At 42.0% G+C, this 26005-nt stretch overlaps 1 protein-coding gene across 3 annotated transcripts in view; it reads right to left on the bottom strand.

Moving 5' to 3' along the window:
• The window catches only part of KIZ (kizuna centrosomal protein), an 86044-nt gene extending 63328 nt beyond the window's left edge, over positions 1–22716 (bottom strand). Inside the window, exons 1-4 of one of the 3 annotated variants that reach the window (XM_061126465.1) lie at positions 22555–22716; positions 14728–14790; positions 12825–12978; positions 8215–8307 (exon numbers count right to left, since the gene is read on the bottom strand). In XM_061126465.1, coding sequence (XP_060982448.1) covers positions 8215–8307; positions 12825–12978; positions 14728–14790; positions 22555–22661 — 417 coding nt within the window. In that variant the 5' untranslated portion in view covers positions 22662–22716. Of the gene's footprint in view, positions 1–8214; positions 8308–12824; positions 12979–14727; positions 14791–18499; positions 18799–22554 lie in introns of those variants that run through there. The other 2 variants (XM_061126466.1, XM_061126467.1) reach the window with 2 other exon arrangements.
• Positions 22717–26005: the final 3289 nt, after the last annotated feature.

Here is a 26005-nt window from a genome sequence, read left to right as displayed (position 1 = left end):
CCAAACAACATAAATAAGAGTTAAACATGCTGTCCGTGAACAATGAGGTTATTTAGGTTGTTTTCAGGAACAAAATGAGGTAAGGAAGCATGACCAATGAAATCAACACCTACCATGTTTTAGAAAAATCATTGTGTTTTGTTGTTGTTCAGTCGCTATAGTCAAAGCTATCGTTCTCCCAGTAGTCATATACAGATGTGAGAGTTGGACCATAAAGAAGGTTTCTAAGCATTAATAATGAAATATCAGAAAAGGAAATTAACTATCCCATTCATAACTACATAAAAATACCTAGGAATAAATATAATGAAGGAAGTGAAAGATTTCATGTTGAAAACTATAAAACTTTAATGAAAAAAACTGGAAAAGACACAAATAAGTGGAAAGATAGTCTGTGCTCATGGATTAGAAGAATTAATATTGTTAAAAGGGCCATACTCTGCAAAGCAATCTACAGATTCAATGTAATCCTTACCAGAACTCCAGGGGAATTTTTCACAGAATCAGAGCAATCTTAAAATTTCTGTGAAAACACAAAAGACCCAAATAGCCAAAGCAATCTTGAGAAAGAAGAGCAAAGCTAGCGGCATCATGCGGTTTTATTTTGAAATATATTACAAAGCTGCAGTAATTAAAACAGTATGGTACTGCCATAAAAAAACAGACACATAGATCAATGGAATAGAACAGAGACCACAGAAATAAACCCATACATATGGTCATTAATTTATAACAAAGGAGCCAAGAATATACAATGGAAAAAGGACAGTCTCATCAATAAATGGTGTTAAGAAAACTAGAAAGCCACATGAAAAAAAATGAACCTAGATCATTAGCTAATACCACACAAAAATTAACTCAAAATGAATTAAAGACTTGAATGTTTTACAAAAACATAAAACTTTTAGAAGAAAACACAGGTGGTAAGCTCTTTAATGTAAGTCCGTGGCAATGATTTTTGAATCTGACACCAAAAGCAGAAACAAACAAGAGAGACTACTTCAAACTAAAAAGCTTCTGAACAGCAAGGGAAACCATCAACAAAAAGGAAAACTATCGAATGGGAGGGAATATTTGCAAATGATAATACTGATGAAAGTGAAAGTCACTCAGTCATGTCTGACACTTTGCAATCCCTTGAACTATACAGTTCATGGAATTCTCCAGGCCAGAATACTGAGTGGGTAGCCATTGTCTTCTCTAGAGGATCTTCCTAACCCAGGGATAGAACCCAGGTCTCCTGCATTGCAGGTGGATTCTTTACCAGCAGAACCACCAGGAAGTCTTAATATATCGATAAGGGGCCAATATCCAAAATGTATAAAGAACTCATACAACTCAAGAGCAAACAAAATGGGCACAAAAGTCTGAATAGACATTTTTCCAAAGAAGACATACAAATGGCCAACAAGCACAGGAAGACATGTTCAACTTCACTAATAATCAGGGAAAAGGAAATGAAAACCACAGTTAGATATCACCTTACACATGTTAAAATGGCTATTACTAAAAACAAGAAATAGCAAGTATTGGTGAGGATGCAGAGAAAAGGAAACCCCTGTGTACTGTTGGTGGGAATATAACTGGTACAGCTACTATGAAAACAGTATGGAGATACCTCAAAAGGTAAAACTAGAACTACCATATGATCTAACAATTCCAATAAAACAAAGGCACTAACTTGAAAAGATATCTGCACCCCCACGTACACTGCAACATTATTCACAATAGCCAAGATACGGAAGCAATCTAAGAGTCCAATAATGGTTGAATGGGTAAAGAAGTGATACAAATATAAAATGGCATACTATTCAGCTATAAAAAAGGAAATCTTGTCATTTGCAACAATGTGAATAAACTTCGAGGCATTATGCTAAGTGCAATAAGGCATACAAATACTGTATAAAATCTCTTATGTGCATGCATGCTCAGTTGCTAAGTTGCATCTGACTCTTTGCAACCCTATGGATTGTAGCCTGTCAGGCTCCTCTGTCCCTGGGATTCTCCAGACAAGAACACTGGAGTGGGCTGCCATGCCTTCCTCCAGGGGATCTTCTCAACCCAGGGATCAAACCTGCATCTCCTGCATGACAGGGGGATGTTTTTTTTTTTTTACCACTGAGCCACCTGGAAAGCCCAATCTCTCTTACATTTGGATTAAAAAAACAAAAACAAATACAAATACAAACCAAGTTCACAGATACAGAGAACAGACTAATGGTTGCCAGAGGTGGAGGAGTGGGGAATAAAAGAAATGGTGAAAAATTTTTTTAGTTTAAATAAACTGAAAGTATATGGAGAAACTTATAGCAAAGTAAATGAATATAACTGAAAAGACTTATTAGTGAACAGAAGGTGACTTTTAAAACCAGGAGTTCGTCTTTACTGAGGGAAGGGGGAAAGGTTACACTGATGGAGACAGCAGCAAATTTAGAACTACTGTAACAATTTCTCAGCTAATAATCACCAACTACAGTTTTTAAAGCAGGTGGACCTTGACCGTTATTGCACTTTGAAAAATATATTTATGTTATTCTGCATGTTTTGCAGAGTGTGGTGGTAATCTTTATTTTTCTTATTATTTTTCCCCACAAATAAGGAAATTAGTATCATGATGAATGCAGAATAGAAAAATGGAGCTGTCAGACCTAATTTCCATCTTTTCGCACAGTACTATTACTGCTCTTAGTTTCTATGTAAACAAGTCCTTAAGTCACAGTGAGACTTCCCCAAATCCCTTAATAAAAATTTACATATAACAATCCTGAAGAAATTCTTCCACTTTATTATGTGTCAGACTACACTGTGTCCTTCCCTAAATTATGATGTTTAAGTCCTAACCTCCAATGTGACTGTATGTGGAGAAAGGATTTCGAAGGAGATAATAAAGGTTAAATGAACAGACCAGAGATCTGTCTCTCTCCACACACATGCACAGAGAAAAGGACACACAAGGACAGAGAGAGAAGACAGTCTACAACTCAGAGCTTGCACCAGAAACCATCCCAGCTGGCACCTAGATCTCAGACGTCCAGCCCGTGACAAAATAGATCTGTTGTTCAAGCTACCCAGTCTGGGCTGTTTTGTCATGGCAGTCCAGGCAGACTGAGACTCCATGACAATGTGATTTTTAACTTTTCATTTTGCCACTGGGGTCGATGAGATACTCAACCAAATTTTCACAACTGTAGCCAAAAGGAGATGTTTCAGGCCACTAAATCCAATAGAGGTTGGAACTGCAAAATTTCAAAATGGGTCCATTAAATTCAGGCTTCAAAGGTACATCTTGTGAGTTTTTTGGTACTGTCATCACGCTAAAATCATCTGTGTTGTTACCACCAGGTGGCTTTCCTTTCCGTTTCCTAATTGGGAGGTACCTCTGGCCCCACTACCACAGGTAAGGGGTGTGACATCCGGACTCCTCAGTATGGCCACCCCAGGGGAGCAGGAAGATGGCTGACCACGGTGACAGAAAGATCAGTGGACAGGTGCCAAGCACTTACCAGGTGTCAAGCCAACTTCTATCGGTTACTTTTTGAACCCTTGCAACAACCGTTTTTGTTATACCTACTCCAGGAAGACTTAGCAAGGGCAGACAATTTGCTCTTGGTCACAGGATTCAAACCCAGATACAAGGACTCCATAGCCCATCTGTTATGCCACAACACTCAAAACTGAGTTAAACTCAAACTGGGTTACATAATAACACAAGAATTCCTCATAATGAACCTGAAGTGCATGTCTAATTTCTCACTCTACTTCAACCTGTACAAAATTCCATTTCACCTGATCCAGCTGGACTATTCCAGCAGCAAGGGAGACCATCTCAGTTTCTCCTATGCTTAGGTGAAAATGTGGCATCTAAATGGATAACTGAATTATTTTGCACCATGTGACGAGGCTGCTTTTATTTGACTAGGGATTTCTCCTAACTTTTGAAGAGCATTTCACCCAGACTACCTTAGAAGGCAGTGGCAGCAAGATGGCTAATAAGATGGACATGGTCTGAGTTTGAACTTGGGCTCCTGCAAGCAGAGCAGTCTTTGGCAAGTCAGCCAACTTCTTTGAGCCTTCCTCTAAAATGAGGGTAACAACAGTATCTACTTCCAGAACTGTCGACAGGATTAAATGAATTGATGATAAAGTGCTTACTGCAGGCCTTGACAAAACAGATGTGCAGTGACTGTTCCCTGTTCTGAAGCGGAAATAACAACCTGCACAGCCATTTTCTATGTGACCCTGGCAGGGAAGTTTCCAACAGTGGGAGTGGAACTCCTCAACCAGCCTACGGCCCTGTGATGAAATTCTCTCGTCCTTTACATTCTTCAGCCCTGGTAGGGTATAATTTTTCTGTGAAGTACCCAGTTCACTTCTGCTTTTAGGGGCATATATTTTACAGTATAACAGTTTAGAAACTTCAGAAACCCCACCTCAAAGTTGATGCTCTCATTCACAAATGCCATCTCTACCTCTCCTGGGTACATATGTTTTGATGTGTTTTTAGGTACATGTCCTAGTTACTGCTGATACATAATAAAACTGGGCAAGGAGAAGAACATGCCTAGAGACCAATGGTATTAGAGTCTACCCCAAAGTAAAAAATGACAATGTATAATAGAGCAGGATGACTATATGATAGTAAAATTTGTGAGGATTCAAACTAGGACCTGAACTTTGTCTTTCCTGTTAATTAGCAATGAGCGTTTACTAAATGGATTAATACTAGAAACAAGCGTGGGGAATGAACAGACCAATCACTACTGAAGAGAACACATGACCGACTCTGAAGAGCAGCCACTGGATGCACAGACACACTGGGTGCCCTATTATAAAACCAAGCCAAAGTTCTACCCTAAAAAACTGACAACTACCATCTGATCATTCTCCTTAGTAGAGCATCCAAGTTACTGCTTTTGGTTGAAAGGTGCACAACCACTTTATCCTTCTGTAACTCAGAATTATCACGAATTTGAAAGCTCCTTTCCCCTTCATTGGTGTTTTCCATCTCAATGGCCACTCCAACTCAGGGTTCCTGGTTCATTCCTTGCATCTGAACAAAGCCTGGTTTCCTCACTCCATGAGCTCCTTCCCCCAGGGCACCTGCCAGCCCCGCCTTCCTCTACCTCTGATGGAACTGCTCTGCCCCCCAGTGCTTCCTCCACCTGCCCCACTGCGCACGTGCACACACACTGATTCGGGGGTGGCGTGGGATCTCAATCACTGAGCCTGGACTGGAGTTCCACGATGATCCTTTCCAAGCTCATCTTCTCCCACTTCCTCTAAGAACATTGGCCCTTAGCCAGGCTGACAGCTACCCACCAGGCTTTCAGCTGCCACTCCCTCATTCACAACACTTCCAGAATGGAGAATGTCTATCACATTCCCAGGGACTGGAACCTGCCCCACCCTTCACGTCAGCTCACATGCCACCTCCTCTCCAGGCCGCAGAGGACACACTGCAGAGGAAATGAACCCTTTTTCTCCATCGAGCTGGCCTTCAGCACACACTACCCCGGGCCTGGGAAAGAAGAGCACTTTGCGGGGAACACCTGGAGGGCAAGCATTGTGGCATTCCTAGAGGGACCTGCTGTGGCTTCTCAGAGCACTCGCTCAACAACGATCCACTGAATTCAACCACGGGGCTCAGGTCAGTCCCTGGAGACCAGTGCTCCAGGCACAGAGACTAACTCATATGATGCTGAAAGAAGAGGTGCACAGGTTTCCAATGAAAGATAAAACACACCCCCAAATGATAAGCAATTGTTCTAGTTTAGTATTTAGTAAGTATTAACTACTTTGGAAATAATGACAGACTTTATTTTTTTGGACTCCAAAATCACTGCAAATGGTGACTGCAGCCATGAAATTAAAAGACGCTTGCTCCTTGGAAGAAAAGTTATGACCAACCTAGACAGCATATTGAAAAGCAGAGATATTACTTTGCCAACAAAGGTCTCTCTAGTCAAAGATATGGTTTTTCCAGTAGTCATGTATGGATGTGAGAGCTGGACTATAAAGAAAGCAGAACACTGAAGAATTGATGCTTCTGAACTGTGGTGTTGGAGAAGACTCTTGAGAGTCCCTTGGACTGCATGGAGATCCAAACAGTCGGTCCTAAAGGAAATCATCCCTGAATATTCAAATGAAGGACTGAAGCTGAAGCTGAAATTCTAATACTAATACTTTGGCTACCTGATGAGAAGAACTGACTCATCTGAAAAGACCCTGATGCTGGGAAAGACTGATGGCAGGAGGAGAAGGGGACGACAGAGGATGAGATGTTTGGATGGCATCACCGACTCAATGGACATGAGTTTGAGTAGGCTCCAGGAGTTGGTGCTGGACAGGGAAGCCTGGCATGCTGTAGTCCATGGAGTTGCAAAGAGTCAGACACAACTGAGCGACTGAACTGAACTGAACTGAACTAACTGAAATACTGTGGGATTTTGCTGTAATGTCTTTACTTTTTAATTGATGGAATATCAATGGAAAATTGAAAAAGGAAACCTGTAAATGTTTCAAAGTGTTACCTAATTGATTCTTACATACCACCAACAGTCAAAGCTTTTAAGGAGGTAACACTTTCCAGTAAAAAGGAAACACTTCTAATTACTCCATATAACATGTTAGGAGGTTGGCTGCTATATGTCTCTTGCCCTAATGTTAAATCTGACTGAAAAGGAAACTGTATAACTATATGTAAGGTAAGGAATCAGTAGTACAAATAGAAAAAAAAAAAACCTCCCGCTTTGCTTAAGTACCATCGACACTGCCATCCTAACACTGTGACTGTCAGAAGCAGCACAGAAAGAACAAACTGGATTATAGATTTAAAAACATGTCAATTATTTCACGACCAAATGTCAAACAGAAAGACTGTCTGAATGGCTCAGAAGTCTATCACATCACACCACATTTGGTGTATATCTAATGGCAGAGAAGTCATTTATCATTAAAGGCCTTTTCATATAGGTCAAGGTTGCTGGGGCTTGGTGTTTTGTATCTTGCAGTTTAAAGAATGTTCTAAATTCTAGGTTTTTTTAACTTTTTAATCTTTGGGAAGGAAAACTAAAACTTTCTATAAACTCAGATTAATGCCTGCTAATGCACGGAAGAAAAAGAAAAACTAAAACCTTGCTCCTACTATAAAAACAAAATAGTGTGGCCTCTGTTTCTTTTCTGATAAGAGTCTTAAATACCAAACAGTTAACTGCATAATAACATTTACTGGCAGCCAGGCAGCCTGCTTAGCAGATATATAAAGCAGGTAAAAGGAGAAAAAGTTAATTTCTTGGCTGAATGATTCCATCGGTAGCTATAGGGCAAACCTGAAAGTCTTTTAGTAAAGTAGCAGTTGATTCTTCTATCAATCTGTAGCACACATACTCTTCCAAGGAAAGCATTAAATATGAAAATCATATCCCGTTATCATCTGTTTCCAGCTTTCAGCCCAGGAAGCTTTTCTTAATGAATGCTGCAGCCTAAGGAGCAAGCACGCTGTTGGCTTCTCTGAATAATGGAGTGATGCTCCCGGTTTTGCTTATTACAATATCGACTTGCTGAGGGGGTTTCACACATAGTCACAAGTGACTACTCTTGCCAGCATGCTCCAAGTTATTACAAGATGTTTTTAGACATTTCATCTAAAAGAGCTTTACTGCTTTTAGTGAAGAAAACATCTATGGTCTTGAACAGAATCATTTATATGGAGATAGGGAGGAGGATTAGAAGCCTGCATTATGGCAGATACATAGCAGAATTTATTTAAGTATTCCTTGCCGTTCTTTTTTGTCTGCTGCTGAGATATGCAATCCTTTCCTTCCACTTTATCTATGAAAAGGTTAAAATGTACAAAATTATGTATACAAAGAAAAGCAGCAAAATGCCCATTTTGTTTACCGCTCATTTAAAACATTTCTGGAATGAAGAAAAAAGCAGCTACAAAGCATTATAAAAACACAATTTCATCTGCTAACAACACTGAGGTTTTCTTTGGGATCTATCTCTTTTGCAGCCACGGTGACTGCCTTTCAGCAAGTTTAATTGAATTATACACTAAAGCAATACTCCATAAGCAAATGTCTTTAAATAATCACTTAGAGTGTAATCAAAAAAATCTTTATAATAAGATGATTATATTTTAAAAAGTATCTTAAAAGAAGAACACTCCAAAAATCCTCTGTTAACAGAAAGTTTCTCATTTTAAATTACTACCTTTTCTTTGTCTTCATCTTTCAGTTCACCTTTTTTCCCCAGGCTATCTTTTGGGAATAGCTGCATCTTCTTAATTTGAGTCTCAAATTCAATCTAAAAATAAACAAAGTTTGATTTTGTGGAGGATAGTATTACAACCAACACCTGTCTATATTTTTCAGTCTTTACAACATAAAAGGAACAGTGAAGAGACAGTAGAAGCTGATACAGCTGAGAAATTCAGCATATCTTAGAAACCACACAATTTCACAAACAATACATATCAAGAGCTGAATTCTGTAAAATGTTATATATTTTAAATAAAATAACATTGATGGAAGTTTTTACTTAGCCTTTCATTAATTCAGGAAATAAAACCTTGATGATATTAAGCTATGAAAATCCAGTTATTTTATCATGAAAGTAACACATTAGATGTTCTCTGAAAAGTTCTGTCCTTAAAAAGGGAAAAAAGAAAGCAATCCTACTGATTTCTTATCTGAATGATATCTACATAGTATCCCAGTCCTACTCGTCACAGCCAGGGAGTGCATTATTTGCTATACCATCAACTGGAAACACATGCCATTTCTTAGGGATACACGTGCACTGTGGACATCTGTGGTCAGCACCGCAGGCATCAGGTTCGTTCTGGCCCTAATAACTTAAAGATGTCAGCATCACTGTCACGCTCTAACTGATGAAAGTAACTCCATTATGAAGTGATTTTTCCTTAAAAGCAAGGCATAAAAAGCACTTTGATTCATATGTTAGTAATTAAAGCCTTAAAAAGTCCTTGACTCTGGTCATCACAGATAATTTTCCATCACAGAACATTTTCCAAATGAGGCAGTGATGCTCTGCAATTAGAAACACCCCTATGAGATAATAAAATTAGAAAACTGTTTTCTCAGTTCTCAGTCTAAATACAAAATGGGCCCAAGTTTTTGTTTTGACACTCAAAAACTGAACAGACAATAATAACCAAAATTGACTTGTCTCCCTCAAAATATCTTAAAAGGTATTACATGATGCCCCATTTTTAGTAACAAGTTAAGCAGGGACTTCTTATTTCTCTATCACAGTGCTATTAACACAATAGATGGCAGTAATGATATAAAGAGATACCTAATTAAATCAAAGTTTCATAAGGCCAGTAAAAATGACAAAATAAGCCAAGAAAAGATAAAGAAATAAGGCAATTAAGAACATACAATTTACTTCTCTCTGTTCTGTATCTACTCTTTTGAACTCAACAGATATTTGATTTTTAAGCCCAAGAGCTTTAAGCAGGCATCCTCTACAAATGCCAAAAAAAAATATCTTTAAAAAGAGATGAGGGGTGGTTTACAAAATAAACACCCAAAAGTAAAGAGGTTTATTAAATAATAAGTCTTAAGCAAAAACTCTTTCTTCCTATGGCTTACAAATGTTTTCTTATGCTCAAGGATTTCAGGGGGAGGAGACACAGGACCAGATGGGGACTTGCTCCCCGATCCTGTGGGCCTTTCCTGAACCCTGACATGCCAGCCCCATGCCTGGCACTTGAATGCAGGAAGCTAAAGTGGAGGCTGGCAATGCTCCTCATATGACCCTGGAAGCTTTCTGGGTGTTCCTAGGTTCCAGCACCCCTGTCTCTGTGCTGAAGGCTCCTCAGCCCCTGGGGAGGCTGCTCTGCCCACAGGAGCACATGGGGTTTCATTAACCCCACCCTCTGTACCCCTCCCCCATCAGCCCTAAACCAGTGATGCTTAGCAGCCTGGAGATGCATCTCCCAAATGCTCTGAACCACTCGGTGGGGCGTCCCTGTGGGATAAATCTCCATGTGCCGACTGGAGCTGACTTAACACCCCGTTTCAGTCACCTGTCCTTGCTTGTCTCAGCTACCCACCTGCAGCATCCTTGCACTCCCCATGCAAGCCACTTACAGCCAGATCCTGTCTTAGGATCAGCTTCAGAGAAAAGCCAAACAGACAAGACCAAAGGGCACCTGAGGAAAAATGCTCCAGATGACAAGCTGCCAAGGTGGGGAGTTGGGGTGGAGGGGGAGGATGAAGGGGGCAGGAAGGGGAGGGGGGGGGCATGTCTTCACAGCACTGCTGATTCTCTGGTTTACATTCATGAACTGAGCCTTAAGCACTCTACCTGAATACTGAGAGGGGAAACCCTGAACGGCTATAGTTAAGACTATTAGTTGAGCACAGCCAGCCTCCAGATCTTGGTTTCTAAGTAACCCTCTGAACTCAAAGTGGTACAGAGCTGCACTGTGAGCTGTACTCAGAGCTCCTCAGATAAGAGCCTAATTCCACATCTGAGGTAGGGAGGTAGAAGGTAAACCTGGAATATCCTGTCAAAAGGACAGGAAAATGTGAACAGCAAAAGAATAATTACAGTAACTGATAATGTAATGATGAAATAAAAATTCACAAGCCCACAGTGAATTGTGGGAGGGAGAAGGAGGAGGAAAGGAAGGTCTTCAAGAAATGCCAGCTAACAAAGGTATATTGATAGAAGATAAGATCAAATTAGAAACATTTCACAACTTCCACTATAACTGATTCAGGCATCATTAATGGATCCTAAAACCACTAGGCAAAAGGCTGCTGAGGAACAAGGTATTTCCAAGATGCCAAGCCACCACTCCACAGATTATTTACTAATTTTCAAAGGGGAGAAAGGCACCTTATGATAGAGAGACCCAGAAACTACTGTATTAACCAAGACATCAAACTCAGCCTCGCTCAAGCAGGACCACCCGACATCACAGCTCATGTACCCCCTGACTGGATACCTCCTGACGGGTGTATATAACTTCAGCCATGACTATTTAAATTTAACTAACACCAAAACTCAGTCCTCAGTGTCCCAAGCTACATTTTAAGTGCTTAACAACCACGTATGGCTAGTGGCAACTGTATCAGACAGCATCTATAGAGAGAAAGTTCCCATTGCCACAAAGCTCTACTAGGAGGTGCTAGTCTAGGCTGAATTTCTAGTTCACAGGAAATACAGGGAACACTACACAAGTTAAATGACACCACAAAGAAATAACAAGTCAAATTCAGAATGTAAGTCATTCTACAAACAACTGGCCTGCCTTCTTCAAAAAGCCAGTATCATTTGGAAAAAACAAACAAAAAAGGAAGAGTGGTAGGAGACAAAATTAGATTAACAGATTAAAAAAGACACAATAACAAATGTAACATGTGGACCTTGATTGGCTCCTGGTCTGGAAAACCAAACTTTTGAAGGGAACTGCAGAAACTAAAATATCAACTGAATATTAAATATTAGAGAATCATTAGTAATCTTCTTAGATGTGATAATGGTATGATTATGGAGGAGACTGTCCTTGTTTGGGGGAAATCCACACTCAAGTATTTAGGGGAGAAATGTCATGGCTTCTGCAGCTTACTTTCAATGGCTCAGGAATAAATACACATACACAGACACAGGCCAAGCAAATATAGCAAAATATTTATAACTGTTGTAAATATTTATATTTATAACTGGGTAGATCACAAAATGTCAGTCCATTTAGGTTGCTATAGTAAAATAGCACTGGTTGGGTGGCTCATAAACAATTGGAATAGTTTATGAGTTGTGGAGGCTGGAAGCTAAGATCAAGGTGGCCTTCTGGAGAGAGCCCCCATCCTGGTTCAGAGCTACCATCTTCTCACTGTGTCCTCACAGGTGGAAGGGGCCGGGAGTGCCCTGGAGACTCTGTTATGAGGCACTAATCCCATTCACGAGAGCCCCACCCTTGTGACTTAAGCACCTCACAAAGACCCCACCCACTAATAATACACTTTTGTGGGGTTAGGATTTCAACATATGAATTTGGGCAGGGGGACAAAAATGTTCAGACCATAGCATGAATGTTTATTATAATAATTCTTTTCCTGTGTACTTAAACTTCTATAATACAAGGCTAGGGGGAAAGTTTGAGAGGGAAAAAAAAGAAGGGAGTGCTGAAGCCAACTTCTCTTGTAACCGGTAAGCAGGTCAGTTAAGTCAGGTAAAAGCCCTGAGCAGCACAAATGGTGAGAAATGAGGCCTCGCCCTCCACACTTGGCACGGTTTGTCAAGCAGCCCAAGGGAGTGGGGAGCCAGGGTGAGAGAGGGCAGTGACAGGGAGGCTATTCTGACTCTCAGAGTCGATGGACATGAGGACCAAGTCCTTGGACCAGTTCTCCACCTCAGTTTCCTCCTGACACCTGGCCTGCCCAGAACAGAGGGGCCCACGCCAGAGAAAAAGAACCCTCTGAAGGAGGAACCAGTCTCTGAAAAATATCCTGATGATGCCAAGAGATACCAGGTACCAGGTGAGGGGCCAGGTATGACTAGTGGCCATGCCTATTTAAGTTAACCGCTTGTGCAGTATAACAAATTACAGACATTCCAGTTACTCATAAAGCAGAAATCTGAGAACATGCAATTTCAACTTGTCTGATCAAAATGTGGCCATATGGTAATTAATTCCCAGAAAAAACTGACAGTTAATCTTCTGGATAAACAACCTAACATTAGTGACTGTCACAGATCTGAAACATTGCTCACCATTCCCAATCTTAGCAAAAAAGGACAAAAAAAACCCCAAAACATAAACAAAAAACAGTACAAAACACCACCTTCAGTTGTTGCACCTTCTCTAAACTTGCGGTAATGTCAGCTTGGATCCGCTCGAACTGTTTTAAACATTCTTGGTTTCGAATACGAGCCTTCTTTTCTGATTCACATATTTCCTTCAGGTATTTCTTTAGTTTTATATACTTCACCTTAGCTCTAGAAAAGTAAAAGCAGATTTTTAAACAATGGAGTTACACTTGGAGAAATCTAAGGATTTTCTTTAACAAAACTGTTAATGAGACACTGTATTCTAAGATATTTTACCCAATGCTGCAGCCTAAAGGACGGAATGTATATGCATCTTTAGAGAGGAAATTAATGTAATATCACTGAGGTATCACCTCTAGGCATAACTTTCCTGAGAAATGGATACAAGACCACATTACACCACTCACACATAAAGATTTACATGGATTTCTTTCTCAAAATTAAGTGTGGTGTCAACAGCAGGGTCTATGTGGCCCTGTACAGGTGAACAGCCCATCAGCATTCTTTTATGTGACAACTTCAAAACTACTTGCTCATATAGAAATAGAATCAAACTATACACTATAACCCATAAACATTAAAAAAATTTTAGAAATTTAAAATGCTCCAAATATCATTCAGATATTTTACATTTTTGTTAGAAATTGCAATAATGCACTGTATTATGAAAATATTTTATAACAGCATATGGACTGTAACTCTGCTCAAATTGTGAAGAAATGTTTCAGTTCAGTTCACTCACTCAGTTGTGTCCGATTCTTTGCGACCCCATGGATTGCAGCACGCCAAGCCTCCCTGTCCATCACCAACTCTCGGAGTCTACTCAAACTCATGTCCATCAAGTCCACCCAACCATCTCACCCTCTGTTGTCCCCTTCTCTTCCTGCCTTCAATATTTCTCAGCATCAGGGTCTTTTCAAATGAGTCAGTTCTTCGCATCAGGTGACCACAGTATTGGAGTTTCAGCTTCAGCATCAGTCCTTCCAATGAATATTCAGGGATGATTTCCTTTAGGACCGACTGGTTGGATCTCCATGCAGTCCAAGGGACTCTCAAGAGTCTTCTCCAACACCACAATTCAAAAGCATCAATTCTTCAGCATTCTGCTTTCTTTACAGTCCAACTCTCACATCCACATATAGGACTACTGGAAAAACCATAGCTTTGACTAGATGGACCTTTGTGGGCAAAGTAGTGTTTCTGCTTTTTAATATACTGTCTAGGTTGGTCACAGCTTTTCTTCCAAGGAGCAAGTGTCTTTTAATTTCATGACTGCAGTCACCATCTGCAGTGATTTTGGAGCCCCCCAAAATAAAGAAATGTTTGGAAACTCCAAAATGAAATACCACATAACCCTGCCTATCATTTTGTTGAAAGGTCAGCTATAATAATTATGCCTTAATCATTCACAGATTCACTATGTTTAAATTGTGATCAATAAGATAAGACTATAATGTGTCTAATTTTTAAGATATTTAAGCAAAATAGATTCCTGAAATTACACAAATACCAAATAATGAAAATACAGTTTTTAAAATCTATTTTAATCAAATTTATTCTTAGACTTGATAGTGTATACTAAATTGCAGTGTTTACTTGAAACATTTATACATTAGAAATAAGGAATGGTAACAGGACTACAACTATGGTATTTCTAACATATATTAGCGTTAAATTTTGATTGTTGTTTAGTCGCTAAGTCATGTCCGACTCTTTGCGACCCCATGGACTATAGCCTGCCAGGCTCCTCTGTCCATAGGATTTTCCAGGCAAGAATACTGGAATGGGTTGCCATTTCCTTCTCCATGGTACCTTCCCAATACTGGGATCAAACCCGGGTCTCCTGCATTGCAGGCAGATTCTTTACCATCTGAGCTAAGCAAACTGGTCTTGAAATTTTCTGCTGTCATATCTTACCTGAATATATCAGACTGATGATATTCATAAAGTTTCCTTTCCAGGTCCAATTTCTTCTTTTCGCTATAATAAAGAAATATTTTATGAATAAATTACACTGATCAGTAACAAGCAGTCAAATTTAGAACATGATCTCCTTTATGAAAATGCTTCTCTGGTCTGAAGTGAAAAGAAAGTGAAAGTCGCTCAGTCGTGTCTGACTCTTTGTGACCCCATGGACTGTGGCCTGCCAGGTGCTTTTGTCTATGGAATTCTCCAGGCAAGAATACTCAAATGGATAGCCATTCCCTTCTCCAAGGGATCCTCCCAACCCAGGGGTCGAACCCAGGCATCCCCCATTGCAGGCAGATTCTTTATAGTTTGAACTGCCAGGGAAGCCCAAGAATACTGGAGTGGGTAGCCTATCCCTTCTCCAGAGGATCTTCCTGACCAGCTGAGCTACTAGGGAAACCCTCTCTGGTCTAAGAAGCAGAAAATGCCAGCTGCATTTGAAACTCAAGACACAAAAGAATTTAGCAATCACGAGGGAAGTAAAAAAGCAGAAAGGACACCAGTATGAAGCAGAAAGAACAAGCTTTTCGAAGTAAATGTGGAAATGCAGTGAGAAAAGCCTGGAAAGCAGGTTCATTCACTCCACAAGTATTATTTCTTGAGTGCCTTCATAAGCCAGGCTTTGCTCTAGTCCTGAGGATTGACTTGGTGAATGAGCCAACTAAGGCTCCTATCCTAAGGCAGTGACATTCAAGAGTTAAGGACAGACAACACACAAGATAAACATGTAAAATACAACATGGCCAGCATCTCTGAGAGCTACGAGGATTCTGTCAGGTCTAGACACGAGGCTACCCTAAATACATCCTGGACTGCAGGTTGGGGGCTCATTCTGCTTTCCACCAGACGGGCCTGGGCAGGGCCTCATGGCTGAGTCAGGAAGGGGTCTCTGAGAAGCAGACCTGCCTCACTCACGTTTAGGGGAGACCAGGTCCCTGACACCACGACTGTAATTTGGGGGCATTTCCTTGTATAACCTGGAAACACCATCATGACTGGTCACTGACTGCCATTCCCAGGAGCTACGCCACACAGGCTTCTGAGCCTGTGATGAGTGCTGGCAGGAAGCTGGAGGACAGAGCGGGCATGCCCACCTGCACACCCGGCCTGGTGAAAAGCAGGGGAAACTGGGCAGCAGAAATGGTGGCAGTGGCCAAAACCCAGTGGCTGGAGGGGAAAACCGCTGGACAGGAAGCCATTCCAGCCTCAAAAAGAGCCCTGGGGAGGTTCAACCGCAGACTCTGCTCAATGACCACCAGAGTAACAGCTTCAACTGAAGCCATGCTGCTGATTTAAGCTAACATTAACTAAGGCTGAAAAAGAAATCATATAATGTCTTTAAAAAAAAAAAAAGACTGTGAATCAAAGACAAGGATTCCGGCAAAGGAAGGGCTCAGTGGCTTCCTGTGGGAAAGGGCTGAGGCACGGTCACTTGGGAGCCCTTGATTGCTAGTTTATATTTTCCTTCAGTCATTCTTTTCTCTTAAAATCCCCAAAAGTTATACTATTAGCTTTATTATAAGTAAATTTCTCTGCTCAGTGTAATCTAGAATGAAAACCACCATTTAGTCAAAATCCTTTTAAAGGGAAAATGATGTCCAAAATCCAAACACGTAATCTCTGCTGTGGAATATAACCCATTCCTTACCTGGGAAGTAACTATGTTTAAAAAAGAAAAAAAAAAAAATTGTAGAATCACAAATTTTTAAACTAGTAGCTTCAAACAGATCTTTACTTTCTCATTACTAAGGGTGAACTTGAAATAAATATGGCATTAACAACTTCCATGTTAGAAATTTTTATTCCCCGTCTAAGATTTCACTATCAGTATGATAACAAGGCAAGGAGTGGCTGACTGGACAGTGTAAGCAATCTGATACTAAATGACGAGGGCAGAAGATCCTTAAACACGGCTATGACTTTTGTCCCTGATGTTCTGCTTCAGGCCTGTGGTGCTCCTGCCAGGAAAGCGTGATCATTGTCTGTTTGCGAGGAACCATCAGACAGGCCCAGCTAGAGGGTTATCCTCTGGGATGAGAGGTGTATCCTATGAAACTGCGAGGAACACGAAAGACAGGTCAAGACAGAGGAATGAGTCCAGACTGGGAGAGGCTGGCTGCTGCTGCTAAGTCACTTCAGTCGTGTCCAACTCTGTACAACCCCATAGATGGCAGCCCACCAGGCTCCTCCGTCCATGGGATTTCCCAGGCAAGAGTACTGGAGTGGGTTGCCATTGCCTTCTCCAGGAGAGGCTGGAGAGATGCATTAACACAGGTTCACAGGTGGAATCCTGGACCAGGAAAAAAATGGTGTTAGGACAGCTGCTGAAATCTGATTGGGGTCTGTGGATTGGTGTATCGATGTTAGTTTCCTGACAAGAAGGGTTATATGGTAATCGTGTCAGGGGCATCACATACCTGCAGTTTTCAAATGGTTAGGACAAGTCTCGTGCTTTTAGACAGGCAGACAGACAAATAGAAAGGGGGAAAGAAAATGTAATAACATGTTAAGAGCTGAGGGATCTGGGTGAGGGAATATTAGAGGTCTTTGTCCAATACCTGCAACTTTTCTGTAAGACTGACCTTCTTTTAAAATAATTTAAAAAATTCACCTATGACCTCACATGGAAAAGGACTACATTCTTTATGGAAATCCATCACCTCTCAAACAACCAGTTCTTTTCAATAAATAATGTAAAACTTCCTTGTTCGTACTCTATCTTCACTACCCACAGACATCCACTGGTCACACTTCTCTACTGTAACACTCTAAAAACTGAAAAATCACAGTCAAACACCTCTTGGCCTTCTAATTCCAGACAAAATGATGCCGATTTCACTAACTCTTCCTCACAGGCTCATTTTTCTAAACACATCCACACGGCAGCACCCCTGACACTGACTTTCCTATCAGTTCTTCTAAATCTCAGACTTAAGATATTTACCCCAACAAAAAAGCCAAAGAAAGGCTTATTGGGAGGATCATCTTGCAATTTCTGAACCTTAAATCTCTATTTCAAAATCTTTAAATACCCAGCCCTGGGATGTATATTCACAGGTCCCAGTTTCCATCACCTCATCCCAGACCTGGACCTTTTGAAGTTTTACACACCTGGGTGGTCCTCAAAGCATAGCCGCAAGCTTTAGTTTTCTCCTTATAAGCCACTTGTAATTCTGTTTTCAGCTTTACTCAACAAATACCTTAGCATCAATTTCTAGACTATTATGGTATCACACTCTGAGTCAATACTGGCACTGAAAAAATGGGCTGGTTAATAGCCTTTCAAAGGGATGTTTTCATAGAATTCTGAGTTGATTCCACATTCATGTTGCTACCATGCTTGTGGCACTAGATACATTGTAACAAATCACTGCATTAGGCTCTTTTAGATTCAGTGACTGGCTTTCACCACAATGTGGAGAAAACACCTTATACAAAAAGGAAAAAATTCAGAATATGAAATTACATCTCTATGTGACAACAGCTAAGACAATGTGGGTTAGAAATACACCACTTATGAAGTGAACTGCCAGGAATTGGCGATGGAAAGGGAGGCCTGGCATGCTGTAGTCCATGGGGTCGCAAAGAGTTGGACACGACTGAGCAACTGAACTGAACTAAACACTGCAGTGACCCACCACTAAGAGGACCAAGAAAAGGCAAGTTGTTTTTCTCTCCCATCCCCAGGACATTTCCAGACTGACAAACCAGCTGTGACTACCTGGGGTTGCAGACATCAAACTGACTCCAGTTTTAGGAGACAAAGGTCCTTATGGTCACTGGGATTGGTCAAACAGGTACATCCAAACACTCAAATAGGATACAGACAATAATATTCATTGCTCATTGCTTTGCAAAACTAACATCTTTCAACTTTCTTTTACTTTAAGGCTCACTGCTCTCAGTTCAGTTCAGCTGCTCAGTCATGTCTGACGCTGCGACCCCATGGACTGCAAAACAACAGGCCTCCCTGTCCATTGCCAACTCCAGGAGTTTACTCAAACTCATGTCCATTGAGTCAGTGATGCCATCCAACCATCTCATCCTCTGTTGTCCCCTTCTCCTCCAGCCTTCAATCTTTCCCAGCATCAGGTCTTTTCAAATGAGGCAGTTCTTCACATCAGGTGGCCAAAGTATTGGGGTTTCAGCTTCAGTATCAGTCCTTCCAATGAACAATGATTTCCTTTAGGACTGACTGGTTGGATCTCCTTGCAGTCCAAGGGACTCTCAAGAGTCTTCTCCAACACCACAGTTAAAAGCATCAATTCTTCAGTGCTCAGCTTTCTCAGTCCAACTCTCACATCCATACATGACTACTGGAAAAACCATAGCTTTGACTAGACGGACCTTTGTTGGCAAAGTAATGTCTCTGCTTTTTAATATGCTGTCTAGGTTGGTCAAAACTTTTCTTACGAGGAGCAAGCATCTTTTAATTTCATGGCTGCAGTCATTATCTGCAGTGATTTTGGAGCACAAAAAAAAAGTCTGTCACTGTTTCCACTGTTTCCCCATCTATTTGCCATGAAGTGATAGGACCAGACGCCATGATCTTAGTTTTCTGAATGTTGAGTTTTAAGCCAACTTCTTCACTCTCCTCTTTCACTTTAATCAAGAGGCTCTTTAGTTCTTCTTCGCTTTCTGCCATAAGGGTGGTGTCATCTGCATATCTGAGGTTATTGCTATTTTTCCCGGCAATCTTGATTCCAGCTTGTGCTTCATCCAGCCCAGCATTTCACATGATGTACTCTGCATATAAGTTAAATAAGCAGGGTGACAATATACAGCCTTGACATACTCCTTTACCAGTTTGGAACCAGTTTGTTGTTCCATGTCCAGTTCTAACTGTTGCTTCCTGACCTACATACAGATTTCTCAGGAGGCAGATCAGGTGGTTTGATATTCCCATCTCTTGAAGAATTTTCCACAGTTTGTTGTGGTCCACACAGTCACAGGCTTTGGTGTAGTCAATGAAACAGATGTTTTTCTGGAACTCTCTCGCTTTTTCAATGATCCGACGGATGTTGGCAATTTGATCTCTGGTTCCTCTGCCTTTTCTAAATCCAGCTTGAACATCTGGAAGTTCACAGTTCACGTACTGTTGAAACCTGGCTTGGAGAATTTTGAGCATTACTCTACTAGTGTGTGAGATGAATGCAACTGTGCGGTAGTTTGAGCATTCTTTGGCATTGCCTTTCTTTGGGATTGGGATGAAAATTGACTTTTTCCAGTCTTGTGGCCACTGCTGAGTTTTCCAAGTTTGCTGGCATATTGAGTGCAGCACTTTTACAGCATCATCTTTTAGGATTTAAAATAGCTCAATTGGAATTCCATCACCTTCACTAGCTTTGTTCGTAGTGATGCTTCCTAAGGCCCGCTTGACTTCGCATTCCAGGATGTCTGGCTCCAGGCTGGTGATCACACCACTGCGATTATCTGGGTCATGAAGATCTTTTTTGTATAGTTCTTCTGTGTATTCCTGCCACCTCTTCTTAATGTCTTCTGCTTCTGTTAGACAAAACAGAATCTCACTGCTCTACTACACACAAAAAATCCATGGCCTTACTTTACCTCAAGGCCCCTATCTCTGGTGATGAACATGTCAGAGAAGCTGAATGACCAGCTCAAGGTCACAAAACTGTTCCTGGACTAGAACCTTGGTTTCTACATTTCTCTTGCAGTTTTCTCTGTATCCAAAGTTATTTGCCTCTGTTTTTATTACCTATGCATTAGAGTTAGTTAGGGACTTTTTTTTTTTTTTTAGGGACTTTTAAAATGAAAAATGAATACACACAGTAACAGATTTGTACTGATTCAAAAATGAAAATAACCTCCAAAGGCAGAACCATGAATAGGCTATAAAGCTTGACTCAGATTCCTTATATAATTTCAATAGCCTCACCTTGCTTAACAGTGAAAGCATTAAGTGTTAAACATAAAGTGAGTAATAATCATTGCATAGTTATTATACCATAAGGACTATAAACAGCCAGGTGTTTTGAGCACAGGAAACAAGAATGATAACTCACAATTAACTTCGTCTTTTTTTTTTTTTTTTAATGCTACCATTCAAACTAGTAACATTTTAAAATTAGAGCCTGGGTTAAGGGGGACTTTCCTGGTGGTCCAATGGTTAAGACTCTGCACTTCCATTGCAGGGGTTGCAGGTTTGATCCCTGGTCAGGGAACTAAGATCCCACTTGCCACATGGTAAGACCAAAAAATTAAAATAAAATAAAAATAAAACTAGAACATGGGTTAAGAGATACAAATAACTCAAGGCCTGGGGTAAGGAAGCCACTCTTTTAACAGAATAGAGTTAATGAGCCCTTTAAGTGTACGATGTACAGAGCAATGTTTTGTCCCTTAATTATCAGGTGTGTGCATTTAAAACCGTTTTTGAAATATCACGATGCCAGTTTTCCTGACTGACCGGAAAATGGTCATTATTTAATGGTAAATGAGTGGCTACTCAGTTCTACATAACACATTCACAACTCCTGGACACTAGCTGGTTGACTTTGGACACTAGCTGGGGGACACTAGCTGGGTGACACTTCTACTCATTCAATAAACATGTATCCAGTCCCTCTGCCATTTCAGGTACTCTAACACGAACTGAAGGTCTGGCGCTATATGGTTCCTGTCCTCCTGGAATTCTCAGTGTAGGCAGGATACAAGTCACTTGACGCATTACCTAGAAGTCTCAAAGAATGTGCATAAATCAGGAATTGGTTGATTCATACTTGGCACAGGGAAGGCACTGCAAGAAGTGATTTTTTTTTTTTTTTAATTTGGAGGAGAGGTGAGTGGGTGGGTGAGCAGTAGTATGTCAGAAAGAAAACAGGAGGCAGAAAAGGATTAAGAGTTAAACAAAATTAATAAATAATAATAAATTAAAAGGTGAGGAAGATTAAGGAGGCCTGTTGCAGATGCTCTATAAACAGTCTGACAGGAATTAAATTTAGCACAGGATGAATACAATTCCTTTTCAAAACCAGTAACTTCTACCTTTATCTTACATGTAACTATTGTCATTTCAGAATCATCATGGTGTGCAGCACCCCTCTTCAGTAAAATAACTCTGTAACTTTTAAACCCTCATTAAAGGTGCTATTTATCAAGAGATCCAAAAATCTATTTCCTTTCTTGTTGACTAATGAGATTTCCAACTCCAATTAACTTAGCAGCTAAATAATAGCTTCAACAACCAATCTTTTATGTAGATATTTGTAGCAAATTGCTTTGTAATTTTCTCTCTTTACAGTGATCAAGCGGTTTTCAGTGGTTCTCATCTTTTCATTTCTTAAGCAAGGTATCACGAACCATCTGAAAGCTGGGACTTCTCCCGCTGGAAATCTGGCCCTGTAAAAGTCTCGTGCTTTTAAACGGGGCACATGTTTTTGACACACACACACACACACACACTCCCGTCTGCGTTCCTGGGCCTGTCATCACGGAGGCAGCGCAGCTGTCAGGGCGGGATGACAACCTGAAGGGCCGGGGAGGGGGCGTGTGGAAGGAGACCAGAGAAACTCACACGCTTTGATTGAGAGTGACAGGCAGGAGACTCCGGCTCTCACTTCTGAGCGTATCCAGGGACATTCCCGCGGGGGACCTCCCACGGGGCAGGAGGTGTCTCCGGTAAACTCCGTCCTCCGGGAGTTCGGGGGACAGGGCGGGTCTGGACTCCGGCCCATGGGAACCGTGGTCGGGGGTGGGGCTCCCGCGGACCCCCCGGCCGGGCGACTCCCCGCCCCCGCCCCAGCTAGGCCGTACCTGTCCCGCAGCCCTTGCTGGAGGCGGGCCACCCGCTCGTAGTAGTCGGGGCTCGGCAGGGCGGAGGCCCAGCGCATCCAACCGCCGCGGCCGCTGGGCTCCGCCATGGGACGCTTGGGGTCCTTGTTGTCCCAGGCGACGGCCCCAACATGCACCGCGGGCTGATACGGCGCCCCGACGCCGTGCAGGGGGCGGGGCGCGGCTCCGTGGAGGGGCGGGGCAGAGGCCAGGAGGGGCGGGGCGCGGCTCCGTGGGGGGGCGGGGCAGAGGCCAGGAGGGGCGGAGCGCGGAGCTGTGGAGGGCGGGGCACACGCCTCGGGGTCGAGACGCCATGCCGGGGCGGGGCAGACGGCCAAGAGGGGCGGGACAGACAGCCAAGAGTGGCGGGGCGCGGAGCTGTGTAGGGGCGGGGCGCCCTGGAAGAGGGCGGGCCGAGTCTGCACACGGGTGGTGGAGAGGCGGGCTTGTAGCTTGGTGTCCGTGGCCTCACTGCACCTCCTCCCGCACCTCCCCACCGGGAGACTGGGGTTTTCCTCTCCTCTTAACCCTTCGGAGTTCTCGTGGGAGAGACCCGGGCAGTCCTTCGGGCGGGGCCTTTCTCTGAAGGCCAGGACCGAGGATGACCCCTGATCCTCGCCCCTCCATGGCTAGAGAGGATGGAGGCTGGGTTAGAGTAATCCCGAGATGGGTGTATTTTGGGAGGTGGGCATCAAACTGCTTTAATTTGACTAGGTGCATACACTCCTTCCCTCCCTTCTTCCCAGAATTTGCTGAGTGTTGGCTTCCCTAAGGGCGCAGCGGGTAAAGAATCCACCAGCATTGCAGGGATCCAGATTTGATCCCTGAGTAAGGAAAATACCCTGGAGAAAGGAATGGCTACCCCCTCCACTTTTCTTGCCTGGGAAATCGCATGGACAGAGGAGCCTGGCACGCTGTGTAGTCCATGGGGTAGCAAAGAGTCAGATGGGACTGAGTGACTCTGTTTTCACTGAATGGCCTAGTGGTTTTCCCTACTTTTTTCAATTTAAGCCTGAATTGTGCAGTAAAGAACTAATTTTCTGAGCCACAGAGAGCTGCAAAGAACATAATCCAATTTTGGTAATGACCATCTAGTGGGTGATATCCATGTGTAGAGTCATCTCTTGTATTGTCGGAAAAGGGTGTTTTCTATGATCAGAATGTTCTTTTGACAAAACCCTGTAAGCCTTTGCCTGCTTCATTTTGCACCCCAAAGTCAAACTTGCCTGTTATTCTAGATATCTCTTGACTTCCTACTTTTGCATTCCAATCCCCTGTGATGAAAAGGAAGTCTTTTTTTGGTGTTGGTTCTGGAAGGTGTTGTAGGTCTTCATAGAAGTGGTCAACTTTAGCTTCTTTGGCATCAGTGGTTGGGGCACAGACTTGGATTACTGTGTTGTTGAATGGTTTGCCTTGGAAATGAACTGAGACCATTCTGTCATTTTTGAGGTTGCAACCAAGTACTGCATTTCCGACTGTTGCTGACTACAAGGATCAACTCTTGTTGACTGTGGACTTGTTGACTACTCCATGTCTTCTAAGGAATTCTTGCCCACAGTAGTAGATATAATGGTCATTTGAATTAAATTCATCCATTCCCATCCATTTTAGTTTGCTGATTCCTAAGATGTCAATGTTTACTCTTGCCATTTCCTGCCAACCACGCCCAATTTACCTTGATTCATGAACCTAACATTCTAGGTTCCTATGCAATATTGTTCTTTACAGCATTGGGCTTTGTTTATCACCACCAGACACGTCCACAACTGAGGGTCGTTTCTGCCTCGGCCTAGTCGCTTCATTCTTCCTGGGGCTATTAGTGACTGTCATAGCTTTTTGCCTTTTCATACTGTTCACGTGGTTCTCACAGCAAGAATACTGGAGTGGGTTGCCATTTCCTCCTCCAGTGGACCATGCTTTGTCAGGACTCTTCACTATGATGCCTCTGTCTTGAGTGGCCCTGCACGGCATGGCTCATAGCTTCACTGAGTTACACAATCCCCTTTGCCATGACAAGGCTGTGATCCATGAAAGGGTTTGTTCCTGTACCAGCACTTAAATGCAGAACAAAACAAGAAAAAGACAAAATGCTCAGTCCTCAGCAACCGTGCTCAACCCAGACAGTAGAACCCTGTTACTTGAAAGTCTGTGCTGCCCCTCAGGATGTGGCAAAGCCTGCAGGTCACATTACTGGTTGGTGAAGAGGGGGAGCTTCCTAGTAAGTTGCTTGCAAAGTTGACATTTCTGCACAGAGCTGGGTGGACAATACTTCATCTGGGACTCTGGAGCCTGCTGCTTCTTCCACTGTCCAGTTGTGTGACCACGTACAAATCGCCTCTTCATGCTCAGGGTTCCTCATGTGTAAAACTGGGAGGCCATTACTGCAGGATCTGCCTGTGTTGTTTCTATAATGATAAGATTCATTAGTGTGTATAAGTGTTTAGAAGGGGGCCCAGGACTTAGGAAGAAGAATCCATTTTTATCATCATCATCACTCATTTGGGGGAAAGCTTCCTGAAGAACAATAACTGTTCTCTAAAACCCACAGGAAAGAAGAAGCTGTAGAATTTCTTTAGTCTCTTATTCTTCACTTCTTTTGTTTTTTTCTCAGCCATTAATTTCACTTACTTGTGTGCCAGGTGTGACTTATACTAGGAAATAAATCATCGGCAGAAGAGATGGACCATTCCAAGGTCTGCAAGGAAATCCATAAAAGAGGGGATATATGTATACGTATGGCTGATTCACTTTGCTGTACAGTAGAAGCTAGCACAACACTGTAAAGCAATTATACTCCAATAAAATTTTAAAAATAAATAAAATAAAATGATGATGTCACTCAGCCTCCTTTTCACATATGTTAGGTCCAGAGCAAGAGCATGAATGGAGACCTTTATGCCATCTGTCCAAATATTAACCAATTATAAACCAAGATGACAAATTGTAGATAAAATATGTTCTCTCCTACCTTATCCAAGGTGCCTTCATAAAAGGGAGAATTCCTGCAGGGTCTTTTAAGTCCTTGGAAAGGAGCTTAGGCCCCTTGACCAGGAGATGTCAGAGTGGTGGACACCTAGAATATGTCCTAGAAAGGTGTGTGTATATGTGTTTATGAGACCTCCAGGCAAGCGTGTCTCCTGGCCCTGGGGCCTCCTCACCTTGGATGGAGTGGCATGAACAGACAAAGGCCAGAGCAGGCTCTGTAACATATAGAAGCCAGAGCAGGGGCCTTCTGCCTGAATCTAAGGGTGGTACTTTTATTTAGTTGTTAGAGCAAATCATTATACCAAGTTGATCCCATGGTAGTGAACAAAGGTTTACCTTACAAATTTTACTGCAAACAATATTCTACTACAAACCTAGCGAAAAACAAATGCATGTTTGACAATACTCAATGCAGCTCCATCCCTACCAATAATAGTTTTTTAAGGAA

Source organism: Dama dama, chromosome 23 (genome assembly GCF_033118175.1).
Source record: "Dama dama isolate Ldn47 chromosome 23, ASM3311817v1, whole genome shotgun sequence".
In the NCBI taxonomy this organism is placed as follows: domain Eukaryota; kingdom Metazoa; phylum Chordata; class Mammalia; order Artiodactyla; family Cervidae; genus Dama; species Dama dama.
This window is presented reverse-complemented; position numbering and strand designations above follow the sequence as displayed.